Below are 14,862 nucleotides of genomic sequence, written 5' to 3'. Positions count from 1 at the left end.
TGGTCTGACATATACATAAATACATATGCACACAATTAATTCCAATTTCATTTTCCCACCACCTGACCTCCCTTCCACTCACCTTGTTTTAAATACAGCATCTACACCATACTCAACAATTTATCTGCAAATTCTTTCAATACCTCTTCCTCCTCTCTTCTGTTGAAAGTAATGAGTTAAGCTCCAGTATTTTTTTAAAAAAGACTCAAGTGCCAATTCTCTATGTCTCATCACAGAATGCATCATCATTAAAAGTAGGATAACAATACACACACCGCCTAGGTGGAATTTCGATTTTTACACAGGATTCCGCTCCTTCACCCAGTTCTTAATTTTGGGCAAGCCTTCAAAAGTATTGATGCTGAGAGCGTGGCCAGAAAGTATAAAGTGAAAAGTACAGGAAAACAAAACAACTCACAACAGACTAGAGCAGTTACAGCAAAAGTTCAGAGGCAATCAACTCTAATTAAACACTTAGGAGAATAACACGTGGTTTTAAACTGAGAAAGATCATTTAAATGCTATTTGCAACAGAAATAGATTGAATTATTCCTTAGTAATAATTCACATGGCTAGTCTTAAATATTGAGACCTCTCATGGATCGAGCTGAAGTCTTCTTTGCATCACTATCCACAATTAATAACACAATTAATAGTTTTATTGGCAAATCACTGCAAAGTATTTTTAAACAGGTTTTCAAATATTCATCTCTGCGGAACAGATTTGACTTCACCCCTGACCTTCTGGCACAGAGGTAGAGACACTACCAGTGCACCACAAGACTTACAAATTATTGTACGATCAGTTAAATAATTCACATGTAAGTCATGGTCCATAAACTCTTTAAAATACTTTCTCTATTCCACTTATGAAGGTAATTTCACACTGGGTACAGGTTCATTGGTGGTAAACTAGTGTGACCTAGGGTAAAATGTCAATCTTCCAATTAACCCTAAATAGCAAGTTCTGACAAACAAGATCACGGTGAGAAGAATCCCAAAAACTGCAAATCAGCAATCAAAGCAAGAATGTCAATTATTTCAAAATTATCCCAAAACATTCTTTGCACCGGGACAATTAAAACTGTCAAGACTAAAGCGGCTAAATTTTTTGTAAGCTGGAGGGACACAATCAAAAGCAGTAAATAACGTTGAGATACAGGTCAGCCCTCAGTATGCAAAATATATAGAAGGCAGCAAAGTGAATTCACTAAACTGCACTAAAAAATTCAATTACAGTACAACTAGAATCAGGGAAGAAGTATTCCAACATCAATAACTGTTCTTTGCATCAGCTGCAAGCATGGGAATCATGTGTAGGCCAAAATCAGCAGCAAGCACAAGAGACCAACGATCCACAGTTGGAGGAACAGTGAGCAGATAGGGAAGTCACTGCTTCAAGGGAATCACCGCTGGCGATCTGAGCTGCTACTGGCAGCCATGGCCTGTCCACTTTAACAGGAGTGCAATCTGCTAGATAATGGAAGAGGCGGGGGCTGCTGTATGTCGGTTCAGGACCGTGAGTATTACGTCAGCTGAGGATGAAGGAAGCTACCATGAGTGGTGGAGAAGGCCACAAGAGACGTGGTGGGCATAGTGAAGATACCAAGAGGGTTCAGGGGAACGAGGAGGATGCAAGAGGGATGTGGAGTGCAAAGGTGGCTTCAATGCGGGGGATGAAAGCAGAGACTGAAGGACAGGTGAGGGAGGGTGTGGGGGAAAGAGACAGGCTATAAGGGGGATTCGGGGACAGGAAGGCTGCAAAGGAGAAAGAAGAACAGTTTTAAACATGACTGATTTTCCCAAACGGTATTGAGATTCTTAAGTTATTATGCACACACACACACACACAAGCTGATGGCATTGGGTGACTTCCTAGAACAATTGCTGGTTTGTTGAATCCCCTCTTCTCCAGGTGGTATGTCATGTTGCCTCTAATTTTTCTTTTCTTCTGTGCAGGCCTCCAAGTTTTGTGCATGGTCATGGCTTCCAAAACTCGATGTGTCAGTACGCTAATCACTGCATGCTGACACTCAAGTGTAGCACAGTTTAAGGGAGCATTGATGGCAGCATGGACGCCAACAAACCCTCTACATGAATTTTCCACAAGTATTAAAGCTGATTTTGAGTTTATAGCTCACACACTTTGATAAAAGGAGTTGCAAAGAGAGATAGAGCAATGGGCTGTTGTTCTTCAGATCGAATTCTCTCTTTCTTTCTCTCTCTCACCATGCTCAAAGATGTAATAGTCTAATCCCACTCTCAAACTGGGCCATGTAACCATTCTGAGCTCCCTGTTCCTCATAGGTGCAGTTGGACCCAATGTCTTTTCCTTCACAAAGTGTCATTTGCTTGAAAGTTCTCTTTATACCTCTTTATGAGTTCGCATAAATAACATTTGGATTACATCTCTTTAAAACACCTAAAGGCCAGTGATGGTTCCTATTCACTGAAAGTATGTTATTAACTAAGTTATCAAAATAAAACTAAAAATCATTGTGCTTTATGTAGATCACAAACCCAGCATATTTTCTAACAGCAAATTCAAAACATATCCAACATCATGTCATGTTTGACTAATTTTATTGCATCATACATAAATCAGATGGTACAAAATGAAAAATGAGGCCACAACTTGGAGCAATCAAGAAGGCAGATTTCAATCAAATTAAAAGGACCATGTTAAAGTCCCACTTGGTCTAGAAGTGTGTAACAACATCTCTGAACAGGGTGATTAAAAAATATCTACAGAAATCATAATTTCACTAAACAGCTACAAGTCAGAATTTCAAGTTAACCACCAGTAATACTGCCCCCACAAAAAAGCTCCTGTCATATCAACTGAATATCTTGTAATGGAAAGATGCACAAACCTACAATTCCCAGATCTGTCAAATCTTAGTTAAGACACAGGAGGAATATCTCAAAGGTGTCAACCAATTTGGCTTTGCTAAACCAGTAAATGGACACTGAGGGATGTACTGGATGCAAATAAGTTGAACATTTATATTCTTCCTTAAGAAACTTGCCTAAATGACTTTAGAAAGAAACAAATACCAAAATAAGCAGCAATAGGAGAACACACGGATTGATATGGCTGGTTTGTTATTTGTACACCAAGTAGTTGGGAGAATCAGGAAAGGAAATACAAAATTACACCTTTAAAAACAAAGAGTGAACAGTAAATCATGTTTGTGAAAATATGGAATTTAATTAGTGTATTGTTTGTATTTCCTTGTTTGTGTTCAGATGATAAAGGCATGAATCATTGCAAAGGGCAAAGAAGCTAAACTAAGTTTGGCTACAGTACCCAACTTTACTGAAAAAAGGATCATATTCTGTAAGATGAAGTAAAAACAAAATCACAACCACTACATGAAATTCCCTAACATATCCCACTTTCAAAAGTAACCAGATTTAAACAACAGCCTGTTAAGAACACAAACATAGAATCATAGAATCGCTTCGAGTCCACACCTGCCCTCCAAACAGCATCCCACACAGACCCACCCCAGACTTTAACCCTGTAACGCTGAATTTCCCGTGGCTAATCCACCTAGCCTGCACATCTTTGGACTGTGGGAGGAAACTGGAGAACCCAGAGGAAACCCACACAGACACAGGGAGAACGTGCAAACTCTACGCAGACAGTCGCCCAAGGGTGGAATTGAGCCCAGGCCCCTAGTGCTTTGAGGCAGCAGTGCTAACCACTGAGCCACCATGCCGCCCCTATTCTAAACCCGTCTCCAAAGTGTGGACTTTACATATGCTGCACTGGCAATGCAATGCACCCCATGGGTTAGTGGATAAAGGCATTAAAGAATATGGGACTTGGGTGCATTGATTAGAAAGTACTAATTTTATTCCTCCTTCATACTGACTTCAAGCAGTGAAGCTGTATGGCTGCTAAAATTGGCTTTCACCCTTAAAACTCTAACAGTGTAAGAGTTAGCAACTTCTCAGGAGGAAAGAAAACTCAGGAATAAAAACAAATTCATCTATTACTCAAAAAAAAATCTAAATCACACTCACCAAATTCTCTACGTCAGTACGGGCCAAGACATATGTTCTCACATTTGGGTTCTGATGCAACAAAGTATACAGCAGAAGAGTGGCCTGGTCAGATTTCTGCTGCTCATACAGTGCTGTGTACAAACTGTTGAAATTTATCTGGAAGCAGTAGGTGTTTGGTGAATGAATTGCAGTATTATCTGAAATTAAGGATTACAAGTAAATAAGATATCTAGCAAAATGGTACTTCAGCTGTATTTTTGACTTGCAATTTTATATACGTATTAGTCTAAAAGAAAAACTACCATAAATGACATATTAAATAAAAACCAAAAGAACTGTGGATGCTATAAGTCAGGAACAAAAACAAAGTTGCTGGAAAAGCTCAGCCGGTCTGGCGGCATCTGTGGAGGAGGAAAAGAGTTAACGTTTCAGGTCCAGTGACCCTTCCTCAGGACGTATTACTTTATCACCTGAGCAATCATTAATTAGACATTTGTTTGGTAAACCTAGAGTCGGGAAAAAATGTTGTTGATCAGGAAAGAAATAAACAAACCAGTATCACATCTCATACTGGTGTATTGGAAGGTGTCAATGAAAAACAGCAAAAAATAGGGATGTCAGAAAAGGACACAAAGCTCTAGTAGAAGCTTCAATGTCATCAAGGAGCAAGGAGAGAGAGAACTGGTGCTGGACGGAAAATGGCGGAACAAATACGAAGATAGTAGAAACTGCCGATGCTGAAGAATCTGAGATAACAAGGTATAGAACTGGATGAAACACTGTACCACCATTTTGTGTAAATTGTTCTGTCTGAACACTAGATTCTCTTTACTGCACTTTAAAATCAGCCCATTTCTGGATTTGTAAAGAGCATCCCTGGTGGTCTAGTGGTTAGGATTTGGTGCTTTCACCACTGCGGCACAGTGGCTCAGTGGTTAGCACTGCTGCCTTACATCACCAGGGACCCGGGTTCAATTTTACCTTTGGGTGACTGTGTGGAGTTTTCACATCCTTTCCAGGTTCTCTGGGTTCCTCCCACAGTCTAAAGATGTGCAGGCTAGGTGGATTGACCATGCTAAATTGCCCGTAGTGTTCAGGGATGTGTACATTAGGTGGGTTATAGGGATGGGTCTGGGTGGGATGCTCTGAGGGTCAGTGTGGACTTGTTAAGCCAAAGGGCCTGTTTCCATGCTGTAAGGATTCCACGAGCATATTGTTGCGTTAAACTTTGACATAAAAGCATAATGTTAGGTGTTTACATCTTACTTAACAATAGAAAAGACATGTTCTTTATTTATTTTAAGCGTGGTCTTCATAAATGAATGGAAAATTGGTACGTCAATATTGTTGGAAAAAAGAGAGAGGGTATAAGGATAAACTAAGCAAAGATATCAAGGTGTTGAATTATCTGCAGAATCATATTCATAAAAATTAATCAATAGATGATGTGAAGACTTAAACACCGTCAAAGTAATGTGCAAGCAGCAGAGGGAGAAACCTGCATTAACATGAAAAATCCAAATGAAGCTAGCCTATAATACTGTAGATTTGAAGTTAATAGTGCAAATGGCAAAGATACACAGTGGATTCATCAGTCTTTAAGTGAAACAAAAAAAAATCAGTACCAATGAGTGCTAGCATTGTTCTCTTCTTCTATCCTAACTGCCTTTGTACATGTTTAATATATTTGTATTTGTATTTCTGAAGAAGGGTCCAGACCCAAAACATCAGCTTTCCTGCTCGGCTTGCTGTCCAATCCACCTAGCCTGCACATCTTTTGACTGTGGGAGGAAACCGGAGCACCCGGACAGAATGTGCAAACTCCACACAGTCGCCCAAGGTTAGAATCGAACCACAGCCCCTGGTGCTATGAGGCAGCAGTGAGCCACTGTGCTGCAGTGGTGGAAGTGCAAAATCCTAACCACTAGACCACCAGGGATGCTCTTTACAAATCCAGATTTTAAAGTGCAGTAAAGAGAATCCAGTGTTTAGACAGAACAATTTACACAAAACGGTGGTACAGTGTTTCAGGGATTTGACTGCATTTGTTTATCTATATAACCAATTAAAACAAAGTCTATTTTATTTTGTCTTATTTACCATGTTATATGCAGAAGTAAATGGTGCATCTAATTCTCACCTTTTATAAAACAGCTGATATTTGACTTACTAATATTTTGATAAAAGTGGGCTACCAGCAGAATGTGGGAATGTTAGCTATTCCAATTTATTTTATGATCCTATTCCCTCTTTCAGTGATAGTACTATTTTGGAATTACGCCAATAGTATAATATGAAAATGAGCATTAGACCAACTTGTTTTCTGTAAATAATTCAGATGGAGTATTTCCTTTTTAAAAGGAAGTAGCACTATCTTAAAATATTGTTCTTAGAAAATTTCCTTAACGTATTGTGCCAATTCCACTATCTGTATCTAAAGTTTATCATTAACCCCACACATTTTCTAAAATAAGCAGTGTTTGTACTTATATTTCTACAATATAGTGCGTAGAATTCAGAAAATTCATTGTTACAGTATAATTTAAGTAAATATGAATTCCAGGAAGGGAATTGGTTAAGTAAATAATTCCAAAGCTGAAAGCTAATACTATACCAGTGGAAATTCACAGATAAAGTCCCCTCTACTGGATTAAAAAAATATATAGGCCGAATATACACTTGTGTAATAGCCAATCAAATATTTTTGAAGTTTAGTTACTGTTGTAATGTAAAGAACACACAGCCAATTTGCATACAACATGATGCCAAAATTAACAATAGTTTAAGGTTAAATATTAGCCAAGACAACCCATGGAAAACTCCCCAGATTTCTTCCCAATAGTCCAATTAGATTGTTTGCCACCACTAGAGAAGGCAGTTGAGGCCCGAGTTTAATGTTTCATGTTAAAAATACAATCTTCTAATTGTGCAGTACTCCCTCGTCGCTGCCCTTACATCAGGTTAAATTTTGCACCAAGTGCGAGACTTGGCACCAATTTGTGGTCTCCAGTACAACAACCATTTTTGCAAGACAGTAGTAGGCACTGAGCATGAGGCAGTTTCTTCAAGTATATAAAACAAAGAATTGCAGGTGCTAGAGATCTAAAACAAAAACAAACTACTGGAGAAACTCAGCAAGTCTGGCAGCAATATGAGGTGACTCTTGATCAGAAGTGCTGCTTTTGTTTTAGTTTCTTCAGATGCTTGGCAGAAATTCAGAGGTCCACATTAAATGCAGGAGCTGCTAACCTGTGCATGCCTACCCGCTAACATTTACAGTCCCCAAATAAAGGACTGAGACAGAGGATCTGTCATTTTCATACTGAATGGCAAAGTAAGCTTGAAGGACCAAACAGCCTACTCCAGTTCCTAGTTTCAAAGTTGCTACGTTTCAAATGATATAAAACCAGTGGTAGAACCAAATGCCTATCAGGGCTAGTAAACCGCTTCTAGGGCCCACAGCTCTCTAAGCAAAAAAAAGTAAATGAGGTCAAACAATTTAATGAGGCTCTGCATTGCTCCCATTGAATGTGTGGGGTGAGAGGAAAATATTACTCTTGCTGCACTATAACAGACTCCCAAATCTGAAATGATGCAATACTCAGTCAGACAATTTACAGAAAACCAAAGGTCTGCGGATGCTGGAAATCAGAAACAAAATCTGAAGGCGGCTCACTGGACCCAAAAGATTGGCTTTTCTTTCTCTCCACAGATGGTGCCTGGCCTGTTGAGGTTTTTCAACAGTTTACAGGCTGCTGATGTATTGAGAGCATTTGACAGATAGTGATTAAACAGTTAAATATCTTTTGTTGTTGTTAAGAAGTTTTCAGGCTTAAACAAACCTTGTGTGTTCCTGAATGACATTATCGACTGCCTGTATGGATTTGGGTTTTCTGGTCTGTTGCTCAAATTAGATAAAACAAGCAGCAGCAGAAGACTTCGGTTAGCCAGTGGAGATGACAGATCCCCTTGCTGGGTTGCCTTATTCCCAACTCCTCCCAAGGTAAGTACTGTCCAGAGGCCAGCTGTTGAAGAGAAGAAAAGAAAGATGAACACATTCTCAGACCTTCATAACTCCATTACCTTGTAGGCACACTTCCTTTTTAGCTTACAGTTCATAGAAAGCAATTCACCATTTTAATAGTTGACTGTCCTTGAAAACTTGAGGATGGGCTGTCTGACAGTAGGCAGAGAGTTGGGATAAAAGGCTCTTTTTCGGAATGGCAACTGGTGACGAGTGGTGTCCCGCAGGGTTCAGTGTTGGGGCCACAGCTGTTCACCTTATATATTAATGATCTGGATGAAGGGACTGGGGGCATTCTGGCCAAGTTTGCCGATGATGCAAAGATAGGTGGACAGGCAGGTGGGGAAGCTGCAGAAAGATTTAGAAAGTTTAGGAGAGTGGTCCAGGAAATGGCTGATGAAATTCAATATGAGTAAATGTGAGGTTTTTCACTTTGGAAAAAAGAATACAGACATGGACTATTTTCTAAATGGTGGGAAAATTCGCAAATCAGAAGTGAAAAGGGATCTGGGAGTGTTGGTCCACGATTTTCTAAAGGTTAACTTGCAGGTAGAGTCCGTAATTAAGAAAGCGAATGTAATGTTGTCGTTTATCTCAAGAGGGTTGGAATATAAAAGCAGCGATGTGCTTCTGAGGCTTTATCAGGCTCTAGTTAAGCCCCATTTAGAATACTGTGTCCAATTTTGGGCCCCACACCTCAGGAAGGACATACTAGCCCTGGAGCGTGTCCAGCGGAGATTCACATGGATCATCCCTGGAATGGTAGGTTTAACGTATGATGAACGGCTAAGGATCCTGGGATTGCACTCATTAGAGTTTAGAAGGTTGAGGGGAGATCTAATAGAAACTTACAAGATAATGTATGGTTTTAGAAGGGGTGGACGCTAGGAAGTTGTTTGCGTTAGGCGAGGAGACTAGGACCCGTGGGCACAGCCTTAAAATTAGAGGGGGTAAATTTAAAACTGAAATGAGACGACATTTCTTCAGCCAGAGAGTGGTGGGCTTGTGAAATTCATTGCCGCAAAGTGCAGTGGAGGCTGGGACGCTGAATGCCTTCAAGGCAGGGATCGACAAATTCTTGATCTCAGAAGGAATCAAGGGCTACAGGGAGAGTGCAGAGAAGTGGTGTTGAAATGCCCATCAGCTATGATTTAAATGGCAGAGTGGACTTGATGACCCGAATGGCCTCACTTCCATTCCTATGTCTAATGGTTTTATGGTCTTAACAGAAGTACCACCTGTATTTATACAATAGGTCAAGGCCGAGGCAAAGACACGTTACCATTACAATAAATTCAACTTCAGGATGACAATTCCCACGTCATTTTCTGGGACAGTTTTTTAGAACCAAATTTTTTTGAAATTCACTCATGGGATGTGGGCATTGCTGGCTGGCCAAGATTTGCTCCCTGTCCCTAGATGCCCTTAAAAAGGTGGTGGTGAGATGCCTTCTTGAACCATTGTAGTCCACATGCTGCAGGTTGACACACAATGCCCTTAGGGAAGGAATTCCAGGATTTTTACCCAGAAACAAAGAAAGAATTGAGTGACATTTCCAAGTCATGATGGTGCGTGGCTTGGAGAGGAACTTCAAGGTGGTGATACTCCCATATATTTACTGCCTTTGTCCCTCTAGACTAAAGTGTTCAAGGTTGTGGAAGTACTGTTAAAGGATCCCCGAGTGAAAACACTTTTCTCAAATCCCCCCTGAATCTCCTGCCACTCACCCTAAAACTATGCCCCCCACCCGGCCATGATTTACTCTTCAACCAAGGGGAACAGCTGCTCCCTACTCAGCCTGTCCATACCCCTCACATTCTTATGCAACTCAACTATTTCCTCCCTCAGCCTCGTCTGCACTGAATAAATCAATCTAAGCCTATTTGGTCTCTCTTTATAGACATAGAACATAGAACAGTACAGCACAGAACAGGCCCTTCAGCCCACAATGTTGTGCCGACCATTGATCTTCATGTATGCACCCTCAAATTTCTGTGACCATATACATGTCCAGCAGTCTCTTAAATGACCCCAATGACCTTGCTTCCACAACTGCTGCTGGCAACGCATTCCATGCTCTCACAACTCTCTGCGTAAAGAACCTGCCTCTGACATCCCCTCGATACTTTCCACCAACCAGCTTAAAACTATGACCCCTCGTGCTAGCCATTTCTGCCCTGGGAAATAGTCTCTGGCTATCGACTCTATCTATGCCTCTCATTATCTTGTATACCTCAATTAGGTCCCCTCTCCTCCTCCTTTTCTCCAATGAAAAGAGACCGAGCTCAGTCAACCTCTCTTCATAAGATAAGCCCTCCAGTCCAGGCAGCATCCTGGTAAACCTCCTCTGAACCCTCTCCAAAGCATCCACATCTTTCCTATAATAGGGCGCCCAGAACTGGACGCAGTATTCCAAGTGCGGTCTAACCAAAGTTTTATAGAGCTGCAACAAGATCTCACGACTCTTAAACTCAATCCCCCTGTTAATGAAAGCCAAAACACCATATGCTTTCTTAACAACCCTGTCCACTTGGGTGGCCATTTTAAGGGATCTATGTATCTGCACACCAAGATCCCTCTGTTCCTTCACGCTGCCAAGAATCCTATCCTTAATCCTGTACTCAGCTTTCAAATTCGACCTTCCAAAATGCATCACCTCGCATTTATCCAGGTTGAACTCCATCTGCCACCTCTCAGCCCATCTCTGCATCCTGTCAATGTCCCGCTGCAGCCTACAACAGCCCTCTACACTGTCAACGACACCTCCGACCTTTGTGTCGTCTGCAAACTTGCTGACCCATCCTTCAATTCCCTCGTCCAAGTCATTAATAAAAATTACAAACTGTAGATGCCCAAGGACAGAGCCCTGTGGAACTCCACTCACCTGCTCAACTGCTCTATCCCAGACAACATCCTGGTAAGCCTCCTCTTTCCCTCTCTCGTGCTAGGACATCCTTTTTGTAGTAAGGTGACCAGAACTGCACACAGTACTCCAGCTGTGGCCTGACCAACACTCTGTATAACTTGGGCGGCACAGGGCTCAGTGGTTAGCACTGCTGCCTTCCAGCAAGTTCCCTCCTTCACTTCATAAATCTTCAAGTGCCCCTCTTCGGAGAATCCAATAATCAAAATATCATCCAACGGACCCTTGGTAACCCACTTAATATTTGATCCATGGCCCTCTGGAACAGAACTAGCACTGACGTGATGTTAAAAGGAAGTTGCTTATACCATAGCATTCTGTGTGTCACTATCAGCAGCAGCTACTGAAACTCCTTTAGGACACTTATCGGTAGGTGAGCCTGTGACAGATCCATTTTAAAAAATTTCTTTCCTCCTGCCAGTCCAGTGAATAGGTCTTCTATTCATGGAAGGAGGTATTGATCCGCACCGAGAGTTGGGTTGACTACGACCTTAAAGTCATTACAAATCCTCACCATGCCGTCTGTTTTTAAGACTGGAATAATGGGAGCAGCTATTCATTGGTGGTTACTGGCTCTAATGCTCCCAGATTCACCAGACATTCCAATTCCACCTCCCCTTTAGGCCAGATGACCTACGGTACCAGATATGCCTTCAGACCCCCGAGATGAGCCGCTGATTCAGCTGTACTTTTTCATTCCTTTCACTTCCCCCAGGGATCTTTTGAAGACATCTTTGTACTAGCCTTGGATCTCTTGCAAACTCATGTTTGAGTGTGGCACCTTTTAATCATGCCCCAGTTTAACCGTAATTTTTGTAACCAGCACACTCAGATATTTGCCTTTTACTATGTAAAATGGCAATTCTGCACATTGGTCCCTTAATTCTGTTTTCACCAGGTCATTGCCCCTTCAGTGGCACCACTTGATCTTCCACGTACATCCATAGTATAATCTTGGTAGATCTCAATGACAGTGCTCTCAACTTCTCCCTAAAAACGGATTCAGGAGTCAGGGACACCACTGCACTGTATTCACTTTATTTTTACTGCCTTTCCTTCTATTTTGGGAAGAACCCAAAAATCAATACCGACAGTATGTTTACCCAAAACGTGGCTGACTCTGGAGGACCGTTCTGAGGAAGGGCACCGAACCTGAACCCAAAAACTCTGTTTTCTCCTTCACAAATGCTGCCAGACTTGCTGAGCTTTTCCAGCAACTCTATTTTTGTTCGGCTGACTCTGGGCCTTGTTTCTTCCATTGACCCAGCTGAATCCCCTCTCTACTCCCTGGCTAGTAGCGTGTGCCTTATGCCTTGTCCACAGGACTGATTCTTTCTGAATCCCCTTCTCATGCTTGAGTTGACAATTTTGGGCAATACGACCTACTCACTTACTAAGCACTGGGCTTCACGAGTTCAACATGTTGGCTCTTGTGGCCACATCAATAGCATTCTATGGTTGGTGCCACACTCTTCCAAGTTTCCACTATTTAATACACCTAGACATTGTTAGTCAACTGAGTTGCTTTGCTGGAGGAGAACTTCATCAAGATAGCAATTATACATGTCGCCTTGAAATCCAGGTCTCTCCTCGTTAGTAACTCCCATTGAATAGTTTTGCATTGGAGGCCACAAAACAAATGGCCCCCACAAGGCATCTTCGAGGAACCCTCTGAATTCATAATGTTCCACTAACTCTTTAAGATGGCAATGAATCAAGCAAGAGACTTTCCTTCATGCTGTACCAGTTTGTAAAAACAAACTTTCCTCAATCATCACAGCCTTGGGTGCGAAATAATTTCCTGACTTTTGGAATGTCTTCACCATGGGTTTCTCTGGTTGTATAGGTCTTCACAGAATTGTAAAGGTCTTGCTCCCAAGGGTACTTAAAAAATGCAGTACTATGATGCCGTCAGACATTCTGGTTGGCTTTAAGAAAAGATGAAAATGTTCCATGTATAAAGATCAATTTTCTGACTCTTCAGCAAATGGTCCCACCACTCCAAATTGGCCTGCCATTTTGTTTCCCACCAGCAGGAAGAAAAAGGGCAGACACATAAAACACCAACACCTGCAGATGCCTTCCAAGTCATGGATCATCTTAACTTTAAACTATATCACTAATGTTTCACAGCCGCTGGGTGAAAATACAGAAACTCCCTCCTAACAGCAACGTTGCTGTACCTATACAATCTATGTCAGTGGCTCAAAGAGATGGCTCCTTATCACATTCTCAACAGCAATTAAAAATAATAAATTCAGGCCTTGCCAACAATACCCACATGCCATCTAAGAATTTTTAGAAGACTATTTTTTGGATCATACACATATATAGGAAATTTAGAAACATAGGAAGCTGCTCAGGTGGCCATTATAAGAATACATCATTTTTGCTAATCAACAGAATTTGAGCTAAATGAGTTTCCAAAACATATTATCCTTTTAAATGTTGTAAAGCACAGTTCAAAAACTGCATCATTGCTCACATTCCAATTTCAGTATTTCAGGCAAGAGAATCCAGTAAATAATTCATTTTGGGATTCCAAATATTTAATCAACATGGAACTGATCTTGGGTATAATGTTAAGAGTATTTTTTGCATCAAAACTGAATTAAACTTGCAATAGGGCCAGGAGAGGCAGGTGATCGGTTTCACTCTTATTAATGTCCCCTTGGTTGATCACAACGAACTTTTTTATATTTTCTTTTAGCATGTTGCTGTTACATTCTGTTTAAACTTAGTTCATTTTATTTTAATTTTTTCACAGGATGAGGGCATTGCTGGCTATGTCACCCATCCAGAGGGCAGTTAACAGTCAACCACATTGCTGTGGGTCTGGAGTCACATGTTGTCCAGACCAGGTAAGGATAATAGATTCTTTCCCCAAAGGACATTAGTGAACCAAGTAAGTTTTTCCAACAACAACGGCTTCGTAGTCATTATGATACTCTTAATTCCAGATTTTTCTTGAATTCAACTTCCACCATCTCCCATGTTTGGATTCTACCCGGGTCCCTAGAACATTACCTGAGGTGTCTAGATTAACAGTCCAGTGATAATACCGTAGGCCATCAACTCCCCCTAATCAGATCAAAAATGAAGGCAAGCCAACTCTAAGGGCTCAAGTAAAACAGAATGGTGTTTAATAACCTACAAAATGCCAGAAAAAGAAGAAAATCTAACATAAAACACATACTCAGAAGTGTGAAGAATTGATGAGTCTTCCATTATATTCATGACTTGTGCCTTGGGATGGTGGGCAAGCTTTGGGGTGACAGAAGATAACTTACTTACCACAGAATTCCTGTTTTTGGGCTGCTCTTAGCAATATCATTTATATGAGCAGCACAGGTCAGTTTCTGGCCAATGGTAACCCGCAGGATGTTGATAGTGAGGGAATTCATGGACAATGTAATGCCACTGAATGTCAAGTACCTACGGTTAGATTCTCTCGGTGAGAATGGTCAATGCCTTACACTTGGGTGACACAAATCTTACAGACTTTTGGACAGCCCAAGTTTACACGTTATCGGAGGACTGCTTCAAGATCTGAGGAGTCACAAATAATGCTGAATATTGCGCATTCATCAGTAAATATCTCCACTTATGACTTTGTGATGCAGGAAAGGTCATTGATGAAACAGACGATGTTTGGCCATTACCATTACTTCACTGCCTCCCATTTGTGGGTGAGATCAGAGCGAGGAGGCAGAAATCTACTATAACAACCAGCAGATCAATTAAAGAATTTATAATTTTTTATTTGCTACAGTGATAATGAAACACATTGCCAAATGTAGTGACCGAAGTAGAAAGACAAATGGTATTGGGTGTTAAGGCTTCTGGCCAAAGAATAGAAGCTCAAGATTAAATGACAATAGATTGGGGACATGAACTGAAG

The 14,862-nt window shown here is 41.1% G+C and overlaps 1 protein-coding gene across 6 annotated transcripts in view; it reads right to left on the bottom strand.

Annotated features, from left to right (window-relative positions):
• The window catches only part of dym (dymeclin), a 438,871-nt gene that overhangs the window by 262,192 nt on the left and 161,817 nt on the right, over positions 1–14,862 (bottom strand). For all 6 annotated transcript variants that reach the window (XM_059649745.1, XM_059649765.1, XM_048533408.2 and 3 more), the window contains exons 9-10: positions 7,857–8,039; positions 4,033–4,211 (exon numbers count right to left, since the gene is read on the bottom strand). In XM_059649745.1, the coding sequence (XP_059505728.1) occupies positions 4,033–4,211; positions 7,857–8,039 (362 nt within the window). The remainder of the gene's footprint in view (positions 1–4,032; positions 4,212–7,856; positions 8,040–14,862) is intronic.

Source organism: Stegostoma tigrinum, chromosome 1 (genome assembly GCF_030684315.1).
Source record: "Stegostoma tigrinum isolate sSteTig4 chromosome 1, sSteTig4.hap1, whole genome shotgun sequence".
Taxonomy (NCBI): Eukaryota; Metazoa; Chordata; class Chondrichthyes; order Orectolobiformes; family Stegostomatidae; genus Stegostoma; species Stegostoma tigrinum.
Note: the sequence above shows the minus strand (reverse complement) of the source record. Positions and strands in the feature narration are given on the sequence as shown.